At 43.4% G+C, this 18,613-nt stretch overlaps 1 protein-coding gene across 2 annotated transcripts in view; it reads right to left on the minus strand.

Annotated features, from left to right (window-relative positions):
* The window catches only part of ptk7b (protein tyrosine kinase 7b), a 77,391-nt gene that overhangs the window by 2,746 nt on the left and 56,032 nt on the right, over positions 1 to 18,613 (minus strand). For both annotated transcript variants that reach the window (XM_079687285.1, XM_079687286.1), the window contains exons 3-19: positions 17,191 to 17,293; positions 16,752 to 16,936; positions 14,372 to 14,519; positions 12,412 to 12,542; positions 9,902 to 10,168; positions 8,843 to 8,979; positions 8,199 to 8,334; positions 7,476 to 7,595; positions 6,441 to 6,590; positions 6,022 to 6,169; positions 5,250 to 5,377; positions 4,084 to 4,284; positions 3,134 to 3,295; positions 2,817 to 3,049; positions 2,654 to 2,734; positions 1,336 to 1,487; positions 1,028 to 1,206 (exon numbers count right to left, since the gene is read on the minus strand). In XM_079687285.1, coding sequence (XP_079543411.1) covers positions 1,028 to 1,206; positions 1,336 to 1,487; positions 2,654 to 2,734; positions 2,817 to 3,049; positions 3,134 to 3,295; positions 4,084 to 4,284; positions 5,250 to 5,377; positions 6,022 to 6,169; positions 6,441 to 6,590; positions 7,476 to 7,595; positions 8,199 to 8,334; positions 8,843 to 8,979; positions 9,902 to 10,168; positions 12,412 to 12,542; positions 14,372 to 14,519; positions 16,752 to 16,936; positions 17,191 to 17,293 — 2,661 coding nt within the window. The remainder of the gene's footprint in view (positions 1 to 1,027; positions 1,207 to 1,335; positions 1,488 to 2,653; positions 2,735 to 2,816; positions 3,050 to 3,133; positions 3,296 to 4,083; positions 4,285 to 5,249; positions 5,378 to 6,021; positions 6,170 to 6,440; positions 6,591 to 7,475; positions 7,596 to 8,198; positions 8,335 to 8,842; positions 8,980 to 9,901; positions 10,169 to 12,411; positions 12,543 to 14,371; positions 14,520 to 16,751; positions 16,937 to 17,190; positions 17,294 to 18,613) is intronic.

An 18,613-nucleotide genomic window follows, 5' to 3' on the forward strand; every position in this document is an offset into this window, starting at 1 on the left:
GTTGTCAAGGGCTGTTGACGGCCAGCACCGTCCTTACATTTTTATGTTTTTAAACAGCATCATTGAAGTTGCACTGACAGGCGACAGAGGTGCACCGTTTCCCCGCAGCGAGGCTCCCCCCACGTTGACAGTGCACTAGCACCCCCCCACCCCCTCAAATAATGTATGCACTGTAATTTCCCCACGTAAACATAACAGTCTGCAATGAAATGGCTGTCTCCTCCTGTGTGCTCCAGTTGGCGCAGCGTTAACTTTCTAAAAAAAAAGAAAAAAAAGAAGTCGGAATAACGGGTTAGTTTCTCGTGCTCACGTTATCCCGACTTTTTTTTTTCTCTCTCTCTCTTTTTTCCATGTCCCTTTAGGGGCTCCGTAGTTTTGCCAGAAGCCGTCATAAACTAATTTAAATCAATTTTGAAGATTTTTGCCATGCACTTTGAAATCTTTTTTAACTATATATGTTATATTCAGAAAGGGATTTTAGTCATCTAACGTCTGCATTCAAGTTCAGCGTTCCTTAGAAAGTCAAGTTCAGGCACTTTTTGAGCATTTCAAGGGGCATGTTTAAAGCCCCTTGGAACTCTGGTAACTGACATTTGAATACACAATAAATGCAGACCTTTCATCGCTCTCCCTAAGCACATTAAATTAAATGCATAGACACAACCCAAATTATGTTTCACGACAACATTCTACAGAAAAATGCAAATTAAAGGGAAAACACAAGAAAGTTTAATGATTCAAAATGTGTCACTTTCACTATTTTAAATCAGACTTTTAGTTTGGGAGATATACCATACCCTTAGCTTTTAAGATTTGACATTATTTTCATTTCTGATGCTTTTATTTTATACTTCGTTTGTATTTAATTCAGCATTTTATTGTTTTTTTCATTTGTGTGATGGAATTTGGCCTGCATGTTTGCATGAAAGGTGCTGACTAAATAAATAAAGTGTGTTTGAAGGACCATGTTATCTTGTCTGTTTCTGTGAATATGATCTAAAAAAGTCTTCTGAAGCTTCATACTGACCTTCCAGCACCTCGTCGTCGCTGAGTTTGGTATATGGCATCTCCCCGTGACTGAACACCTCCCACATCAACACTCCGAAGGCCCACATGTCAGACTTGGTGGAGAAGTCGTCTTCAAACACAGACTCTGAGGGGAGCCAGCGCAGCGGGATCCATGCCTGCCTGTAGTGATAGTACTCACTGTAGCACACAGGAGAATGATAAGGGAACACCTCAGATTGGCAGATGAACAGAGATGTTGAAGAACATTAAATCAGAATATTTATTAAAGTGCGTGATTATTATCAAACTAAGTCCCTTTCTACGGACCTGTTGTAGACGTCCTTGCTGAGGCTCAGCGCGGACACTTTGACGCGCCGCTGACTGTTGATCATGCAGTTTCGGGTGGCGAGGTCTTTGTGAACGAAGCGGTGATTGGACAGATGCTCCATCCCATGAGCCACCTGGGCACAGATGGAAACCTGAAGGGAAAGAAAACAACAGAGAAACAGTCAGGGTGAAGTGACTTTGAGAATACATTTACAATGCAGCAGCGTCTACAGAGGTTAGCATTGGTTGCATCAGGCAGTTAGGAGTTATGCTGCTGTACGAGGGCCAGTATAAGAAAAGAGATTAATCACTAAATGACGGAGCTAGGGGGGGGATATATTACAAGAAAGAACTTTGAACATTTCTAAAGAAAAACCTTACAAATGTACAAGAAAACCATTTCATATGCTGTGAGAATATAAAAATCATACATTTGTGTGGAAAAAAAGTTGGAAATAATCTGAAATCAAGGTCAAGAATAAACAGAAAGACCACAACGCTTCAATTTGTGTTGCACCAAAATGATGATTTTTAATCTAAAAAAATATCAAAACACAGTCCAAACAAATCTCTGTGTTTTGGATCTCCACAGATCAAGAAACTGTCCGACAGGAAACCATGACTTCCAAGGATTTCATCTTGGCTTTTGTACGGATTACACAAAGAGGATCTAACGTCTTAATTAGAGGGCTTAGGTTAATTTTTCTTGACCTTTGGGTGGAGCCAGGTTAGCCCACGGTTTAGCTAAGCTATGCTAACAGTGTCCTGGCTGTAGCTTCATATTCAGTGTACAGCCATGAGAGAAGTACTGATCCAATTAACTAAGAGTGTAAATCAATCAATCAATCAATCAATGTTTATTTATATAGCCCAATATCACAAATGTTACATTTGTCTCAGTGGACTTCACAGTTTGTACAGAATATCAGTATGACAATACGAGACCCTCTCTCCTTAGACCCTCACATCGTACAAGGAAAAACTTCCAGAGAAACCCCACAGTTTAAAGGGAAAAATGGGAGAAACCTCAGGGAGAGCAACAGAGGAGGGATCCCTCTCCCAGGACGGACAGACGTGCAATAGATGCCGTGTGTAAATTGAAAAGATAATAAATTAAAGTAAAGTAAAGTAAAATTACTATAAATTAAGTAAAGTGTCTAGGGAACGTGATATTTACAAGAAACGGGAATAACAACAAATAAACTCCAACAATCTTAATATGCTGAATCCGACATACATTTACATTTTCTTATGTTCAAGCTAAATAGTGTGCAGGATGAAGGATGCTGGGAGCTGTACATTAGGGAACAACACTTACTTTGGTCTTGGTGCTGATTGGCTGAGATTTGACCTTGTCATCTTTGCTTTTGGAAATTCTCAGGAACTGCTTGAGGTCTCCCTGGTGTGATAAAAACAGAACAAATTGTTACATCTGCTAACTGATTGAACACTTCTGTGTGTCCTTCTCTGTGTGTTCTCACCAGGTCGTAGTACTCCAGGATCATGTAGTGCGGCTCGGCCTCCCTGCAGAGCCCCAGCAGCCGCACCACGTTGGCGTGGCTGAGCTTGGCGAACATCTCTGCCTCACGGCGGAAGTCCAGCTGCAGCTGCTCGTCTCTGCTCTGCAGGCTCTTCACCAGCACCACTGTCTCCTCCTCGCTCTCCTCCATACCCTTAGCTTTGCACAGCAGCACCTCGCCAAACTCCCCTTTGCCTGAATGAGAAAAGAAACAACCAGATGTTAGCTCAGAGGTCACAGACAGTCGTTCTCAGAGGAGGATTGTTTAAGTCAGCGTACCTAAAGTTGTGATGGTTTGTAGGTTTGCTCGGGGAAAGTGGAGCTTATCGTTGTTCACATGGCTGTGGCGTTTCTCCGTTGTTGCTATGGTACCCATGTTGGTGAGTGCCACTTCTTCCTGGATCTCAGCAGTGGTGTGGCCATTTTGTTGAATGGCACCCCCTGACAAACAACACACATCCCACAGGGTCAGAGGAGATATGAAAGGGTATTAAAAGGAACCAATATAGGGAACTACGTCCCGATACAGTTTCCTTGTCATAACAAAGCAATATCCGTTTCTCTGCACAGCCAAAAATTAAGTTGGTATTAAATGTAGAGCAGAGACTCTTTTTTAGAGTGCCATTTTTGCAGCACTGTTAATAGTAAATCAAACTGACTTAAAATGTCACTACATATGAATTTTCATTAAAAAGGGTGAAAGATATTGTCGTATGCTGAAACTTAATAAAAAAGGAGAAAAGGAAATTATACTAATTCCTAAAGATGCATTTTCTAAACTAAAGCCAGTACAACACTCAAACAGACAAATTCTGAAAACTGAAATCAAATGTAATGAAAAAATTATTCAAATGTCTAACATTGGTTCTGACATGTTCTAAAAAACCTGTATTTTTGCAGCTGCTCCATTTCCTTAATAACTCACTAAGAATTCAAAATTCTTTGTATGAATACAGAGAGCTGAGTTTGTTTAAATGTCACTTCTACAGTGTAAACACTTCACTCAAAATACAGACAGCTAATTTCTCAACAATTTGAAGGGAACCTGCAACACATGTTTAATGCAATACGCTAGGCAAACACAAGATGGCAGCAGATATCCTAAACCTTCAACAACGCACTGAGGAACATGAATTGAGGGAAAATCAACCCCTCCCATCAATAACCCCCTTGCTGACTTTAGAACTGCCTAACCACACATTCAGAAAGCCTCTCCTCCAGCACCGTACCGTTGAGACACTCCATCTCAGGCTCCTCTCCGTCTTGGCCTTTGTCCAGCCTTTTGGCGTTGCGTCTCTTTTTGCAGTAGAACATGAGTCCCAGCACGACGATGATGTAAGCCACGGCTGCTCCCACCGACAGGCCGATGGTCTGGATCATCTTGTAGGGAGCCTTGTCCTCCACTTCGTCAAAGTTATGCATAGGTTTTTCTGTCGGGCACAGGCAAAAATTATGGTCAACTAAAAAAGCTCTGGAACAGTACAGGATGTGTTTCTATTGGCTAACGCTCCAACAAACTGTACATGACAGGCTAAGGGGCGGGACATCTTTAAGTGGTTGACCAATCACAACAGAGCCGGCCAGCTAACAAATCAGAGCAGACTGGGCTCTGGTTTCAGACAGAGGGTGAAAAGAGGTGCTGCAGCACAGGCAGTATGAGAACAATAAAGAATTTGAACATTAAAGCATGGAGCCATGTCACGGTATAAGAACACAATACAATTGTGAAACCTTTAAATGAGCATGATAGGGCCCCTTTAAAAATGGTATGGTTTTACTGTTAAAAATCCTCTACAGTAATGTTGTGCAAAGTTAAATCAATGCATCAACTGTTAAAAAACTGTCGGACAACTATTCTGCCCTACTGAAGCACTCAGCAAACACTCATCTGTTTTGTTTAGGCATTTGCATTGGATTTGAACACAGTTAAAACCATAATACAAAACATACAGTAACCTCATTTAACTACAAATCATTTTGTCTGCACTGCTAACACTGGCTTTGCAGGGCAGAGCTGTCACGCTGACCCTGGCAAACATTTGAATTGTCTCCTACTTTAAACTAATCTGGATCCTGCTACTTTGGGAGAAAATGATTGGTATGGGAGACTCATGCGAGTGTGTGACTGTGATTTTCAGCATCAGTCAGCACACAGAGGGCCACAGAGTGAGGCTTTATTAGATCGAACGTCTGCCCGATCCCCTCACCTCAGTGACAGCGGCGGTGTCAGAGACGTGGCTGCGCTTATTAACCTGTCGAAACGCACGACAGGCAGAGGGTGGAGGTTTAATTAAAGCTTAATCCGCTACCTGTGACAGTGGCTAATGCTCATGTGTGCTCCTTTGTTCCTGATATAGGGAGCCTGTGTATATACGTCAGTGTGTGTTAGACTCACCCACTACATAAAGCTGAGCCACGCGGTCTTTGATGCTGCAGCTGTTTCCCGCCACACATGTGTATCTGCCCGTGTCATCTGTAGTCACATCTGTAATCACTAGGGAGCCATTTGGCATCGTCTGGAACCTGGAGGAAGAAAGAAGGGACGGAGAGATGTAGTGCGTTCACAATAAAGTCCACCAACACACACACACACACACACTTACATTTCTGACGGAATGCACGAAAACTGGCCAAATATAGATATTCTATTTTAGTCACTTTATTCTACATTTCTCATCTTAAATTGTTCCCAAAATGTTTACGCAATACAGTTCCTTTAAAAACATTAAATTGTGCATGAATTGAGCTCCTCCAATTCATAATTGTGCCTTTTCCAAATAAGTGCAAGGCTTGTATATTGCTAAGGCCACATTAAGTTGAATGTGACATGAGCCAAAAGCACCCTGAAACAACTAAAGATTCAAAAGGCGTAAAAGCATTAACGTTTTTAGGTAAGACTACAATTTCAATGTTTTATTTGTTGTACTAAATGTAGCGAGAGGCTGACATCTGTTCATGAATCGTACAAAAGGTTTGGATGTTCTTGCATTAGGCCTGTTGTATTCAAGTGTGTAATACTATATTAGCACAAGCTAAATCTAGAATCAATGCAAAGACATGTGCAATCACAAACTCCACCAGGTGTCTCATTTACCTCACAAAATCTTCCCAAATGTCCCAAATTGGGATCAATAAAGTTCTATCTTATCTTCTCTTCTCTTATTTACCTCCTGTTCTTACTGATGTCCAGCGTCTTGTCTTTGACCATCCAGTGGATGTGGGGCTCGGGGTCTCCGGTGGCCTGGCAGTGCAGGATGGCAGTGTGGCCCTGGTACACCGTGGTATTCTCTGGCTCCAACTTAAAGCGAATGTACACTGTATGTGCACAAACACACACATGGACACATTGGTTAATACAACCACAACTGGTCCGTAACATTTCCTTCACACACTGTGTTGACTGTGGTTACACTATAAAACCCAAATGCTATTTATTACTGGGCAATAAAAGTGCCACCAAGTACACAATAAAGGCTGCAGTGTGTGCCACTTGATGAGAATGATCAATGACTCAGATGTGCTGCGACCACAAGTGTGTGACTGGTGACTAGCATGGCAGCATGGCCCTGTAATGTAAGCTGTTTACCGGCCACTATGAGGGTCACCAGGGCCCTGATCTCCCCCTGCAGGCTGTTGGAGGCGATGCAGGTGTAGTTTCCGGCGTCGCTGCGGGTGACTTTGGTGAAGTGGAGCTGGCCGTTCCTCTGCTCCACCCGAGAAGGCAGCTCTCCTCCGTCTGCAGGGGGAGACAGAGAGACACAGGGAGGGGAGGGGGGGGGTGAGGCTGGTGCTGCATGTGGTTAAATCGACTCCATCACAGCAAATGCAGATGAATGGGGGAAATGATCCATGATGATGAGCTTTCCTCACACTCTGTTTATTGCAGATTCTGCACATGGTTCTACACGTTACTGAGGAAACCTCTTTTATCATCATTAGAAGAAAAAGGAATATGAGGTGCGGCTGCATTTTTGATGAGAATTCTTCTTAAGAGTGATACAACAGTTAATTGTAGCTTGCCCACTAAATCTAAAACCCATATTATTCCATGTTTCTTATGTAGATTGATGTAAAGTCGTTTAAAAAGGCATTAAATATGTTTGTCTTCTCTTGAATATAATGGAACCAGATGGCACTCGGCTTGTGATGCCGAAGCACCACAAAAATACATTTAAAAACCGAACAGCATTGTTATTTTCATAAATAATTACCTGGTTATTCAAGATAGTCCACAGTCATGGTGTGAGCAGTTTCATATAGAAACAGTTTTCTTTCTATTGAACTACAGGTGTCAAAAAGTATGAGTAGGTGTACATGCACGCTTGCTTCGATACATTACAGAGAAAATAGTCCCTACGTGAAACTGCTCACAACAAGGTCCATGGATTACCTTGAGTAACCAGGTTATCATTTCTGGAAAGAGATAAGTTGCTTTTATTATTATTTGTTGCCACTTTAAGTGCTCGTTCTATTATATTCAAGAGAAGGCATACATCTCTACAGCAGCTATCCACAACGACTAGCAACTCCAGCTAAATATACTTGATCAATAAATAGGCAAACAAGAAGTCTTTTTGGGTGTGCTTTTTAAGCTTGGCGTGGCTAGCAGTGGCATGCTTACCTGCTTTGGTCCAGCGGATGGTGGGGGTCTCTCTGCCTTTAGCCGAGCACTGGATGGTGATCTCGTTGTCCAGCTCCAGGCACTGAGAAGGCTGGGGGGTGGGGGTGAACTTCAGCTTCTCTGAAACACAAGTCAAAACACCACGCACATTACACATATGATAAACCCAGAGAGAGGGGGGCGGCTGGGTCAAAGCCTCTTTTGTGCATCTCAGCCAGCACATGAAATCACAGTAATCTGACGCACTTCATGCTCAGACACATTCATGTACACACAGATCAGATGAGTGTGAGTCTATCAGAGGCTGAGATCATATAAACAGAGATTGCAAGACGAAACAGTGACATGTCAGGCCATTTATCACGGTGATCCTATAGCTGATAGGGATTTATCAAATCAGATAATGTGCGAAAATGGAGGCAAGAACAAAGCTGACGTGCATGAGTCATATTTTACACCTCTGTGGGTGTCCTGCAGTGTGCCCAGAGACAAACATGGACATGCTCTTCCTATTTCTGGAAACACTCACAAGCCCAGAGGCATGACCACATTTGTTTTATATTTTCCCTCGACAATGTATTACTCATTACGCCCTGGAAATGATTTAACTCATTACAAATCATCTGTGTGGGGGATAATGGCTTCAAATAGCTGCTTAGTGCACGCTCCGAGGATAATCTACTGTATATATTGATCAGCTGGTGGATTCCCCTCGAGGCTTACCGAGCACAAAAACGCGCGCCTGCCCAGAGAGTCGGCCGCCCTCTGTCTTCGTTTCACAGCCGTACATCTGCTGGTCGTACACCTCCACGTTGTTTATCCTGAGGGTGCCGTTAGGGAACAGCTTGAAACGAGAGTCCTAGAAAGAAAAGAGGAAAACAAATACATTCAAATATCTCTATCTAGGACATTTGAGGGAAGGAATTGCTCAACATATGGATAGATATCTGGTCAAAATATTGTTAATAGCCAGCAAAAAAGCAATCACTAGAATGGTGCAAGTTGGAACCTCCTACGGAGGAACAATGGGAAGAGATCGTAGAGGAAATCAATACAATTTAAAAACTGACATATCGGTTGGGGCCGCAAGAATCACAGTTTGAATACAAATGGGGGAAATTGACAATATGTAGGAAACAAACAAGCGACAAGGATTACCAACTACTTTGTAAGAGGGGCTGTAATAACAATTGGACGAATGGGAATGTGACTGCGTTTTCTTCATTTGAACAATTGTTATCGTTATAACTATGGCTATGTTGTGTGGGCATGTACATGTGCAATGCAGTTTTGAATGTTTGGGCAAATATTGTCCATGATAAAAAGACACTTTCATCTGTGTGGTGTTTTAGTTTTTGGTATCTGACCTCTGGTGTGAGCAAGATGTTGTTTCGGAGCCATGTGACCTCAGGTTCAGGGTTGGCCTGAGCGTGGCAGTGAAGGTAGCCGGGTTTACCCTCCTCTAGCTGGCTGTCCTGAGGCCTCAGCACCCACTCTGGGGCAGCTGTGGACACACACACAGAAATGTGTTATATAAGCATAGACATTCTACACCAGTACAGTACACACAGAATAGCTCCTCAGCTGCATATACAGTCCCTTAAAGGAATACACAAAGTGTTAGTGAGCTTGGCCTGTGGTCAGTCTAAACATAGACTCCATTTATTATCTCTGTGTATCTGGTAGATGCTCTCAGTGATCCCAGCATGCTCCTGACATTAAAGGCTTACTGTAATACAAAGCGCACTTCAATGACCTATGCTAGCCCATATTGGCTGGTTTATATTCATTTGATTTCATTAATTTTTGGGTTGCTATAAAAAACTAAAACTCAAATAATTACTTTTATTTTAGTCACAAAACATGGATTCTAGAAGATGCCTAAAATAAGGCAGCAGAGCCAGAGATATACTTAATCTTCAGTAGGTGTGAAGTAATATATAGGGATTGATAATAGCATTGTCATAATCATTTTCATGTTTATTATATATTTAAAATAGAATAATCTTCGTTCTCTTTTTGTCTCCTTCAAACAGAAAAACATCAAAATCAAAATCTCTAATATAATTTATTGTTTTTAAATATTCTGATAATATCATTTTTGTAAACTCTTCTGGACACTGTCATCCTTTAGAATCAATCTGATATCTGACATAAAACCCCTTGTTCTCTAGTAAGTGTAAAGCTAGCGATACGCCGGATCCTTCCTTTCCCATAATGCTTTGGTAAAGCATCTTTCAACAGTTCTCCTAAATGACCATTTATTTCAAAGCCCAAGCAGCTACTAATGCTTGTTTTGTAAATGTAAGATTAGCTGAGACTGAGGCTTTTTTTTCAGGCATTGTAAAACAGAGGTTTTGTTCTCTTGTGAAGGCTAAAACAAACGTAATGTGTGAACATCATGCAGCGGCGTGTGTTCGACTCACTGGCCACGGTGAAGGTGACCTCCTGGGTCCTGCGTCCCGCCCTGTTCTGGGCAACGCAGGTGTATGTGCCCGAGTCCCCTCCCTCTGTGGGACGGAAGACCAGATTCAGGCCGTCCTGGTACACCCTGCCCTCCGTGGGCACCCGCTGACCCCCCCTCTCCCACCACACCTCGGGCTCGGGTCTGCCACGTGGGGGGTGGCAGGCCACCCGCTGCAGGGTGTCCGCTGTGAAGACCTTCGACATTTTTGGTACCATGACGTCGATCTCTGTTGTGGGAACAGAATTTTTCAGCATGAAGAAGCAATTTGAGTGCAGGGTAAATTGATTCACACAAAGCCAGTGATAATCATCAATCTGCCTTCAAAGCCACCGAAGCGTTACGGATTCAGGATTTCACAAGCAGCCCCCACGCACAGATCTGTCTTGTTAGGAAAAGTGCTCTGATTTGTAGCGCAGGGCGCAGTAATTAGAGAGCAAAGCGCACAGTAGTTTAACTGGGTATATATAGGTTGCACGGGAATTATCTCGGGTCTGGGTGAGGTGGGTCATATCAAAACTGGCAGCCCCTTATAAGGAAAGTGGAATGTGATCTGTGGTACAAAGACTAACAAGACCTCCCACTACACTGTGGTTTAATACTGCGAGTCCCAAATGGAAGTCATTAATACTTTATTGGCCGACATTGCTCTGGAAGCTGGTCAGTGGCCGCGACCTTCTAAAGACTAAGATCTAAATCGATTAATGAACAGAGGAAAACACACATTTCTCAGCAGATGAAAGGAAAGTAGATCTGGGAGAAAGAAAGAGGAAGGGGGGGGGGGGGGGGTGAAATAAATGAGGTGGAGCCGCGATGGAGTGACTGTTTCAACTTGTCCCTCAATAATGAATTCTACTGTGACACAATCCCCTATAATGCCCGCGGGGATTACCATCAGATTAAGTGAATTAAGGTATTTAAATGGAGCTGTGGTTCACTGGGTTAAAACTGCAGATCCAGTCGTAGCTCCTTAATCCCAAACCCTTGGGGAAAAAAGGGAGCTGCTCGAGTGGAATAAAGTGATCGGGAGAACTCATAGAAACGCATGGAAATTCAAGCTCTAAGCTTACACAAAATATTTGACTTGCATGCACATGCATTTCAAAATGCCGGCCGATTAGTAAAATGAGACGATGCTACCGATTGTTCCGGCTTTAAGATCAAGCCGCCATTTAAAACATTGGTTTAAGTAGTTCTCTTTGGAGAGCAGGCGCTGTTATTTGCTTAAAGGTCCCATGTCATGCTTTTCTGGTTATTACCCGTCCCCTTGTGTGTTATGTAGCTTGTTATGCATGTAAACGGTCTGCAGAGTCACAAAACCTCAAAGTACACCCTGTAGCGAGTAAAACTCTAACACAGAAAATACCTGTCTATGCTGCCCCAGAACGCCTCGTAGGAGATTTCTCTTTTTCCATTGTTTACTTCTTGGGTATAGTGACGTATCTCGGGTATAGTGACGTAACGTTACATCCGCGGAGCCGTTACGTTTGGACCAATCCGCGGACTTCCTCACGCACACCACTCGGCGGGACGTTGCGAGGCTTGCTGCTGCGAGGAGCGGGACACTGTGAGCTGGCTCACTGGTGTGGGGTCTGCGAGACAGCGAGACACCGCGGAACTCAGCCTGGGCACACACACAAACTCCCAGCCAGGCTGCAGGTGTGTGTGTGTGTGTTTTGGGCTGGTTTTCGCTGTGTCTCGCAGACGGCCACTGGGCTCACAGGGAGCTCCAACAAGCCGTTTAGGACAGAGAGTGAATACACATACTATACAGAAATATATGTGAGTTTAGAAAATTACACAATATAAATGTATTTTAGTATACCTCAACAATGGAATTATATTATTATATTACATTGTTTTCCCTTCACTGATTACAACCCAACCCGTGAATAACCACAAAATGATATTTGTTTAAAGTTTTTTGTTTGATTTTAAAGTGGTTAAACATACCCTACCATTTGTAAGTTAGTAATTTCCTACCAGGTAAATCCAAGTGATGGATGCAAATCACAGGGGCAGGTATAATGACATTTTAAAGCGCATAATTACACTGCTTGTTAAACCAGTTTGAGTCATACTGGTACGTTATTTAGTGTTACTTATGCCAGGTGCTGTTGCAATACGGAGAAAGCTTAACAAGTTTGGCAAACAGCCGGACTGCTGGAGGAAATAATATGGAGGGGAAGCAGGGAAATTCTCCAGCGCGTGTGAGTGAGTGTGTGGTGGGTACAGCTGGGCCGGATGTCAATAAGGGAATGTGAGTATCATATGAGAGATCTGCCAGAAGAAGAAAGGGAGGGGAGAGAAGAATGAGAAGGAGGGCGGGATAAATATGTAATCCAAATGCCCCTCTCGCTCTCAGCTTACACAATCACAGGTGTTTATCTCTCAACACCTCGACAACTGCAAGTATGTGTGTGTGTGTGTGTGTGTGTGTGTGTGTGTGTGTGTGTGTGTGTGTGTGTGTACCGGCTATGAGGAGGGAGGCCTCCAGTGCAACATTGGACCCTGTGAGGCCGCGGCCGACGCACTTGTAGGTCCCTGTGTTCCTGGGCTTGACCTGGGTGATCAGCACTGTGCCGTTGGATAACAGGATCACACTGCGGTAGAAGAAACACACTGTTAGATTCCAAGACCAGCTCATTTAAAGTTACTTTTAGTCAATGACAGACACATTATCTGTTCATGAAGGCAAATGAACAGAAGCACACAGGAAAGTAAGAGCACTCTCCCGTCGACAGATCTAGCTCCGATTGCATCTGAAAATGATTTGCTTTGGCATGCTGGGAGCACCAGATGGAAATGCTCAGCCACAAAGCACAATAGCAGTGCCACTATTTTAGAATATGAATTTTTCTGTACTTGGCAAGTTGCCTGATGCTATCTGAATTGCCCTGATTCAATAAACCGAAGCCATCTGCTGCCCTAAATAGGTTAGAGTTAATGCTAAGAATGTGTCCACTGCGCACTAAGAAAAGTGTCCTACATAGGGATTTAATTTACAAAAAGTCTTGTGCTTTTTTTTCTTTTTAAATAGGAGGATTGATGGCTGGCCTCTGGCAGGCTGAAGGGAGTTTCAGTGCCAGTAATGGACGGATGAGGAGTAATTAAAGGCCAACCTAAAGCCAGCTTCGGGGCTGACAGATAAGGAGCTGCACTTCTCACTCTGCACGTGTAGAAAAGGTTCAACAGGCCGACTCAACAGCTCATCATGGCTGAATGATAAAAGTGTAGGAGGGAAATGTGAATATGTAAAGCAGACAGGAAGAAGTGAAGGTGCTGCTGGATCTGTTTTTCCACTGGATTCCCTGAGGACAGGGATATTTCTGTGTCATCTCTTATTTTCTGTTCAAAAGCAAAAGGGAAAGGAGCTTTGGGAGTTTGTGTGAGGAAAAATAACCACAAAACTAAATGAACAAAGGCACATTCTTTTCCTAAAGCAATCATCTTTATATCTGCAAACATGTGCAGAAAGAGTTGTTTTGGTTTCAAATGTTTCCCCCAAGAGTTGGTTTGACCCACGGGGCAGGACTGTGTGTAAAAACAGCCCTGAGCTTACGCTGGTGTATTTTTCCTTAGTCTGGCACATGTGGGAAACAATCCACATCAAATATTCACACATAATATAGAGGGAGGGGGGTTGTGTAAACAGTGCAGGTGTGAAACAGATGATATCTCCCACAGAGAGCTGCATTCCTCTGGCCTTGTATCAGCGCAGATCAATAAACAAACAGCCTTAGAACACCTTCACCACAAAGAGGCCTGCGTTTTTTAATGAAGCAGTCTGTGTGTGTGTTTTTATATCCGGGCTTATTACCCATCCATCTGTAGTACTGGTGCTGAGTCAGCGCTCCCAAGGTGACCAAACCCGCCTCTGACAAGCTCATTACACAAGTGACTAACTATTGATGTTGAAGTCTTTCTCTCCACTCGCTGACTGAACACAATAATCACTTAAACCGTCTCCTCATGTGGAACAGCTTGCCTGTAATGCGTCTATGTGTATGCGTGAGGTGCTTTGAACCCTGAGGGTATGCTTGGCACTTGGTATACTAGGTTATTATCTAGCGCTTATGTGTTTATAGGGGACATGCTGGTAAGCTGGAGTGTAGCTTGAGGGGTTTTTCCTCTCAGTGCGAGAACACCGGCGAGTTCCTCCCGATAGGCTGGGGAAGAAAAGCTGCGTTGGAGAGATCTAAAGAAAAACTTTACAGCGCTCGGTTCCAGGAATAATATTCCTTAAAGTGCAATCCATCTCAAGTTGTAGCGGTTCCACCTCATTGGGTTCAAAGGATTACCCGACTGTGGCTCAAGTTTACATAATGGTAAGTAAGATGGAATGAAGTGAAGGCAGTGAGGGAGATTGAGTCTAAGATGTACGATGAGAAAGAAAAGTGTTGCAGAGGGGAGGATTTAGCTCCCTACATACCGAGACTTGTTCACCAGCAGCTCATTTTCGTGGTACCATTCCAACGTGGGGGCCGGCTCGGCAGTGAACTGGCAGTGGAAGGCGGCCTCCTCGTTCTTCAGCACCACCTGGTCCTCAGGAGTGACCACCGGCCTCGGGAAACTCTTATCTGTCGGAGAAAGGTAGACAAACATCTGCATGATGACGTCTGCAGGTCCATCGAGCGCCGGTCTATTCCGGGCTTTATTAGAAGCTGTCAACAGCAGCGCAGCTGCTGAACAAGCCGTCTTCAGGTGGCGGTGTGTGTGTGTCAACACCACAGGGGCCATCAGGGATAGTTAATGAGGTCAGTGAAGCGGCCCTGCAGCTTCACTGGACCATCATCTCCTTTTTTATCTCCTGGATCATAGAAGGAGGCCATCTCTCTTCTTTGTGATAATCTTAAATCACGCAATACATCGGGGTTAAAGGTACTTGAAAGGGGTTGATAGTTATGGAAAGAAGAAACATCTGTACCTAAGCCATCATTGAGATGTATACTTTTGAGCATAGAAAGAATAAGGCTGGTTATTTTGCATTTTCTAAACAATGGAGTTAGTGCATTTTTCCCAAATCACCTAAACATGCTGCTTATAATTTTCCTTTTTCTCACATTCTTTTGACAAGGCCGCTGCGACCTGCCAACAGTGCCAGAGATTTGGCAAAGTACAGCCTAGAGGAGGAGTTTCTAGCAAACAGACTTTCGCACATTGTTATACAAAGCTGAAGGGTGTTGAGCTCAATGCAGAAATGGGAACACAAAAATATCCTTAATCAAGGTTTAGGTGTGTGAGAATTTGAAATCTGAACAGCTCATGGAGGTTTGGTGCCAGTAGCAGAATTAGGATATGGCTACTGGTTGGTGTGAAGAAAAAAGGAAGGGCGCCCACACCTGGCCCACCCAGGAAGTCGGTGGGAAGGCCTCATCTTGAAAAGCAGTGACCGTTCATTGAAAAGCTGTCATCGTTTACCTAAAGGTGAAGCCCTATAGAGGAGCGGAGGGTGGCAAACCGGTAACTGGAAACTCAACAATGATCCATTCTTCTTGCACACAGGTGCTAACCTAGCGTGTCGGTGTGTGTGTGTGTTGCAGGTGGCTAATTAGAGTGGAATGGGCATCAGGTTTCTGGCGCAGATGTGCTGCTGGATGTACTGTACTAAATCTAGCCCCTCCTGTGTATTATCCCCCCAGCACAGAGAAAACTAAATAAGTCCTGTTGAGCCTGCAGAAAAACAATAATCTAACACAAAGAAACAGTAAAAGGAGCTGTGTGTGTGTGAGAGCTTCAGTCAGACCAACAGAGCGCTACTGTGGCGGGGGGGCTGATGTTGTTGTTCACTCTGTAGATGGTTATGATGTTGTGTCTGTGTGCGTGGGTGGCGACAGGAGGAAGGTGCCAACACACTCTCTGGTAATCACATTAGGAACTCCATCACTTTCTCTTCCTGCTCTCTCTCTCTCAACACTAATGCTCTGTATTCCCCTTCCTCCTCCTCCTGATGCTCTTCAAAGCACTTCCTGGCAGGTGTGGCAATGTGGAAAAATTCCCGTGGGTGATTTTTCAAGCTAGAACGTCAGTTAACTTCTATTATGTGATGGGATTTCGTTTTTTCTCTAATTAATATTGATTAAATGTATATATTTGAGTCACAACAAGAGTGTTGTTAAACTCCAATTAAAGTTGCTTCTATCTTCTAGATTAATCGAATGGTCTTGCTAACAAATTGTGAAAAATGGCAATCCCAGTTCTCAAAGTCCAAGATGATGCCCTTTTTGGTTAGTGGACAACATGTCAATATACAGTTTACTGTGATATAGAAAATCACATTTTAAAATATCCATATTTCAGAGGCTGAAAACTGCATTTTCTGCCATTTTTGTATCAAAATGAACTTATGTTATCATAAAAAGGAGGCATTATTGTATCGTCATTCAACTAATCGATTATTCAAAAAAAAAAAAACATTACCTTGGGCTCCTAGAATTGTAGGGGCCTTTCTCAATATCTGAGGTTTTATTGACAAAGTATCCCCGAGAGCAGTGTGATCAAAAAAAGAATAGCTCAAATAATCAAAATAGCAATTAGTTGCAGCTCTATAAGTACTCTAACAGTGGCTGAAGGTGTTTAGAGGAAAATAGTTTTCCAATTTGCAACACACACACACACACACACACACACACACACACACACACACACACACACACACACACACACACACACACACACACACACACACACACACACACACACACACACACACACACACACACACACACACACACACACACACACACACACACACACACACACACACACACACACACACACACACACACACACACACACACACACACACACACCTATGATGTTGAGAGTGAAGTTGCTGTTGCTGCAGACGTGTCCCGCTGCGTTCTTGGCGCAGCAGTAGTACAGGCCGTTGTCGTCGGGACTGGCGCTGGCGAAGGTGAGCGTCCTCTCCTTGTTGTTGATCTGGTGGCTCTTCTCCGTCAGCTTCGCCCCGTCCTTGAACCACTGACACGTCGGCCTTAAGGAGGAGAAGGAATAAAAGAAGGAGGTTTAGGAAAAAAGACGAGAAAATTGGCGAGTGAGGGTGATTGATGAAGCCAAAACAGAAGAAAAGAAAGGTGTGGAGAGGGGGGAGAGAAGAAGAATGGATGAAGAGGATCATAAGGGCATGAGAGAGGCCAACGTTGACATAAGAATAGTTTTTCACTGCAGTCCTTGAGATGATCCTTAACCCTGTGAGTTCTGAACTTGAGGTGACAGGAGGAGACTCACCGTGGGTGTCCGTCAATGTGACAGCGCAACGTGACCGGCGCGGAGCTCTCGATGTCCCCTTCTGAGGCGGGCTCCTTCAAAGTTACGCCGCCACTTTCCAACCCTGCAGAGGAAAGGGAAAAACAGAGGAGAGTGTAAGAGTAATGGCGGAGAAGGATAGGAGGAGAAATTGAGTTAAGTGGTGGTCCTGTCATGTGTCCTTGCGGCTTACGCTGCCATGATAATGGGTTCAGCGAGATGAAGGCACATCACTGTGACTCATGAGACAGCACTTCCCTGCACTCACAAGTCAGAGCCGGGCCTTTACAGTGCTTTTGATGGACATTTAATGGACAGTTCATTGGCTTACTTTGTTAAAAAGGGCTACTGCTGTCAGAGCAACCCCGTAAACTCAGGCAGAAAGGAAATGAGCAACACAAAACAAAGTAGAATGTTGTTGTTTTAAAAATGCAGGAATAGTCCTTTAAAATGTCTTCAAAGCCGATCAGGTATGTCTCCATTACACCACAACAAAGTGATGAGAGGCATCACTCACACATGTAACGGGAAACCTGATCAATGGTGAGTGTCAGATGAGTGTAAATGAAGGAAACAGATGCCGGAGGAAATCGATCCAGTCGTCCCCTGAATGCATCTCGGTGTGAAATGAAGGGGAACGGCGTGGGTTTACCATTAAATGTTGACACAGTACACTGGGAAATAAATATCAGATACATGCAGGATGTCAAGAAATCATCACAGCAGCAAATCATTCCTGCTTTCTCCTAGGAGACGGCCAACATACGATCATGTTTCAGTCTCAAAGGGAGACGACTAGATACATCTCATAATGAAACGAGGCGTTTTATCCCTCTTTCAATAAAAAATGATAGCTGTGGCTCCAGTAAGATTAGATAAACCTATTTGGTGTAGATGGAAATGTAGTGTCACTATAAAAACACTATTTGATCTGATGCAGTGTTAGGGGACAATATGAAAATGTCATGTTAGGATTTTCCTGGCAGATCATAATATTAACCCAATCGTCAAACGTGGTTCAAACGTATCCTAACATGGCGCTCAAACATACTGGAATAGCTTTACACTTCACAAAAGCATTTTTATGGCATAACAGATGGGATGGACATAACTTGTTTGTAGTGAAAAACATCTTAAAATAAGGCAAGGTCCCCCTGCATAAATTAAGGATATATAAATATATTTCAAAAGGGAGTCTGTTTTTTCTTAAATAATAATGGCTGTACTTTTTCATTTTTTTCTCCTTCATTTTTTCAAAAATTAGACTATATTTTCACTTCTCGCCTAAGATAGCAAGCTAGTCAATTTGTTCTTTATATTGTGAGTGTATAACCTATATTCTCTATCCCTCATGGAGACACTGGCTAATATGCTGAAAAATACCCCGTTGCAGCTGAGCTACATC

The sequence above is a fragment of the Notothenia rossii genome (genome assembly GCF_949606895.1).
Source record: "Notothenia rossii genome assembly, chromosome: 6".
In the NCBI taxonomy this organism is placed as follows: domain Eukaryota; kingdom Metazoa; phylum Chordata; class Actinopteri; order Perciformes; family Nototheniidae; genus Notothenia; species Notothenia rossii.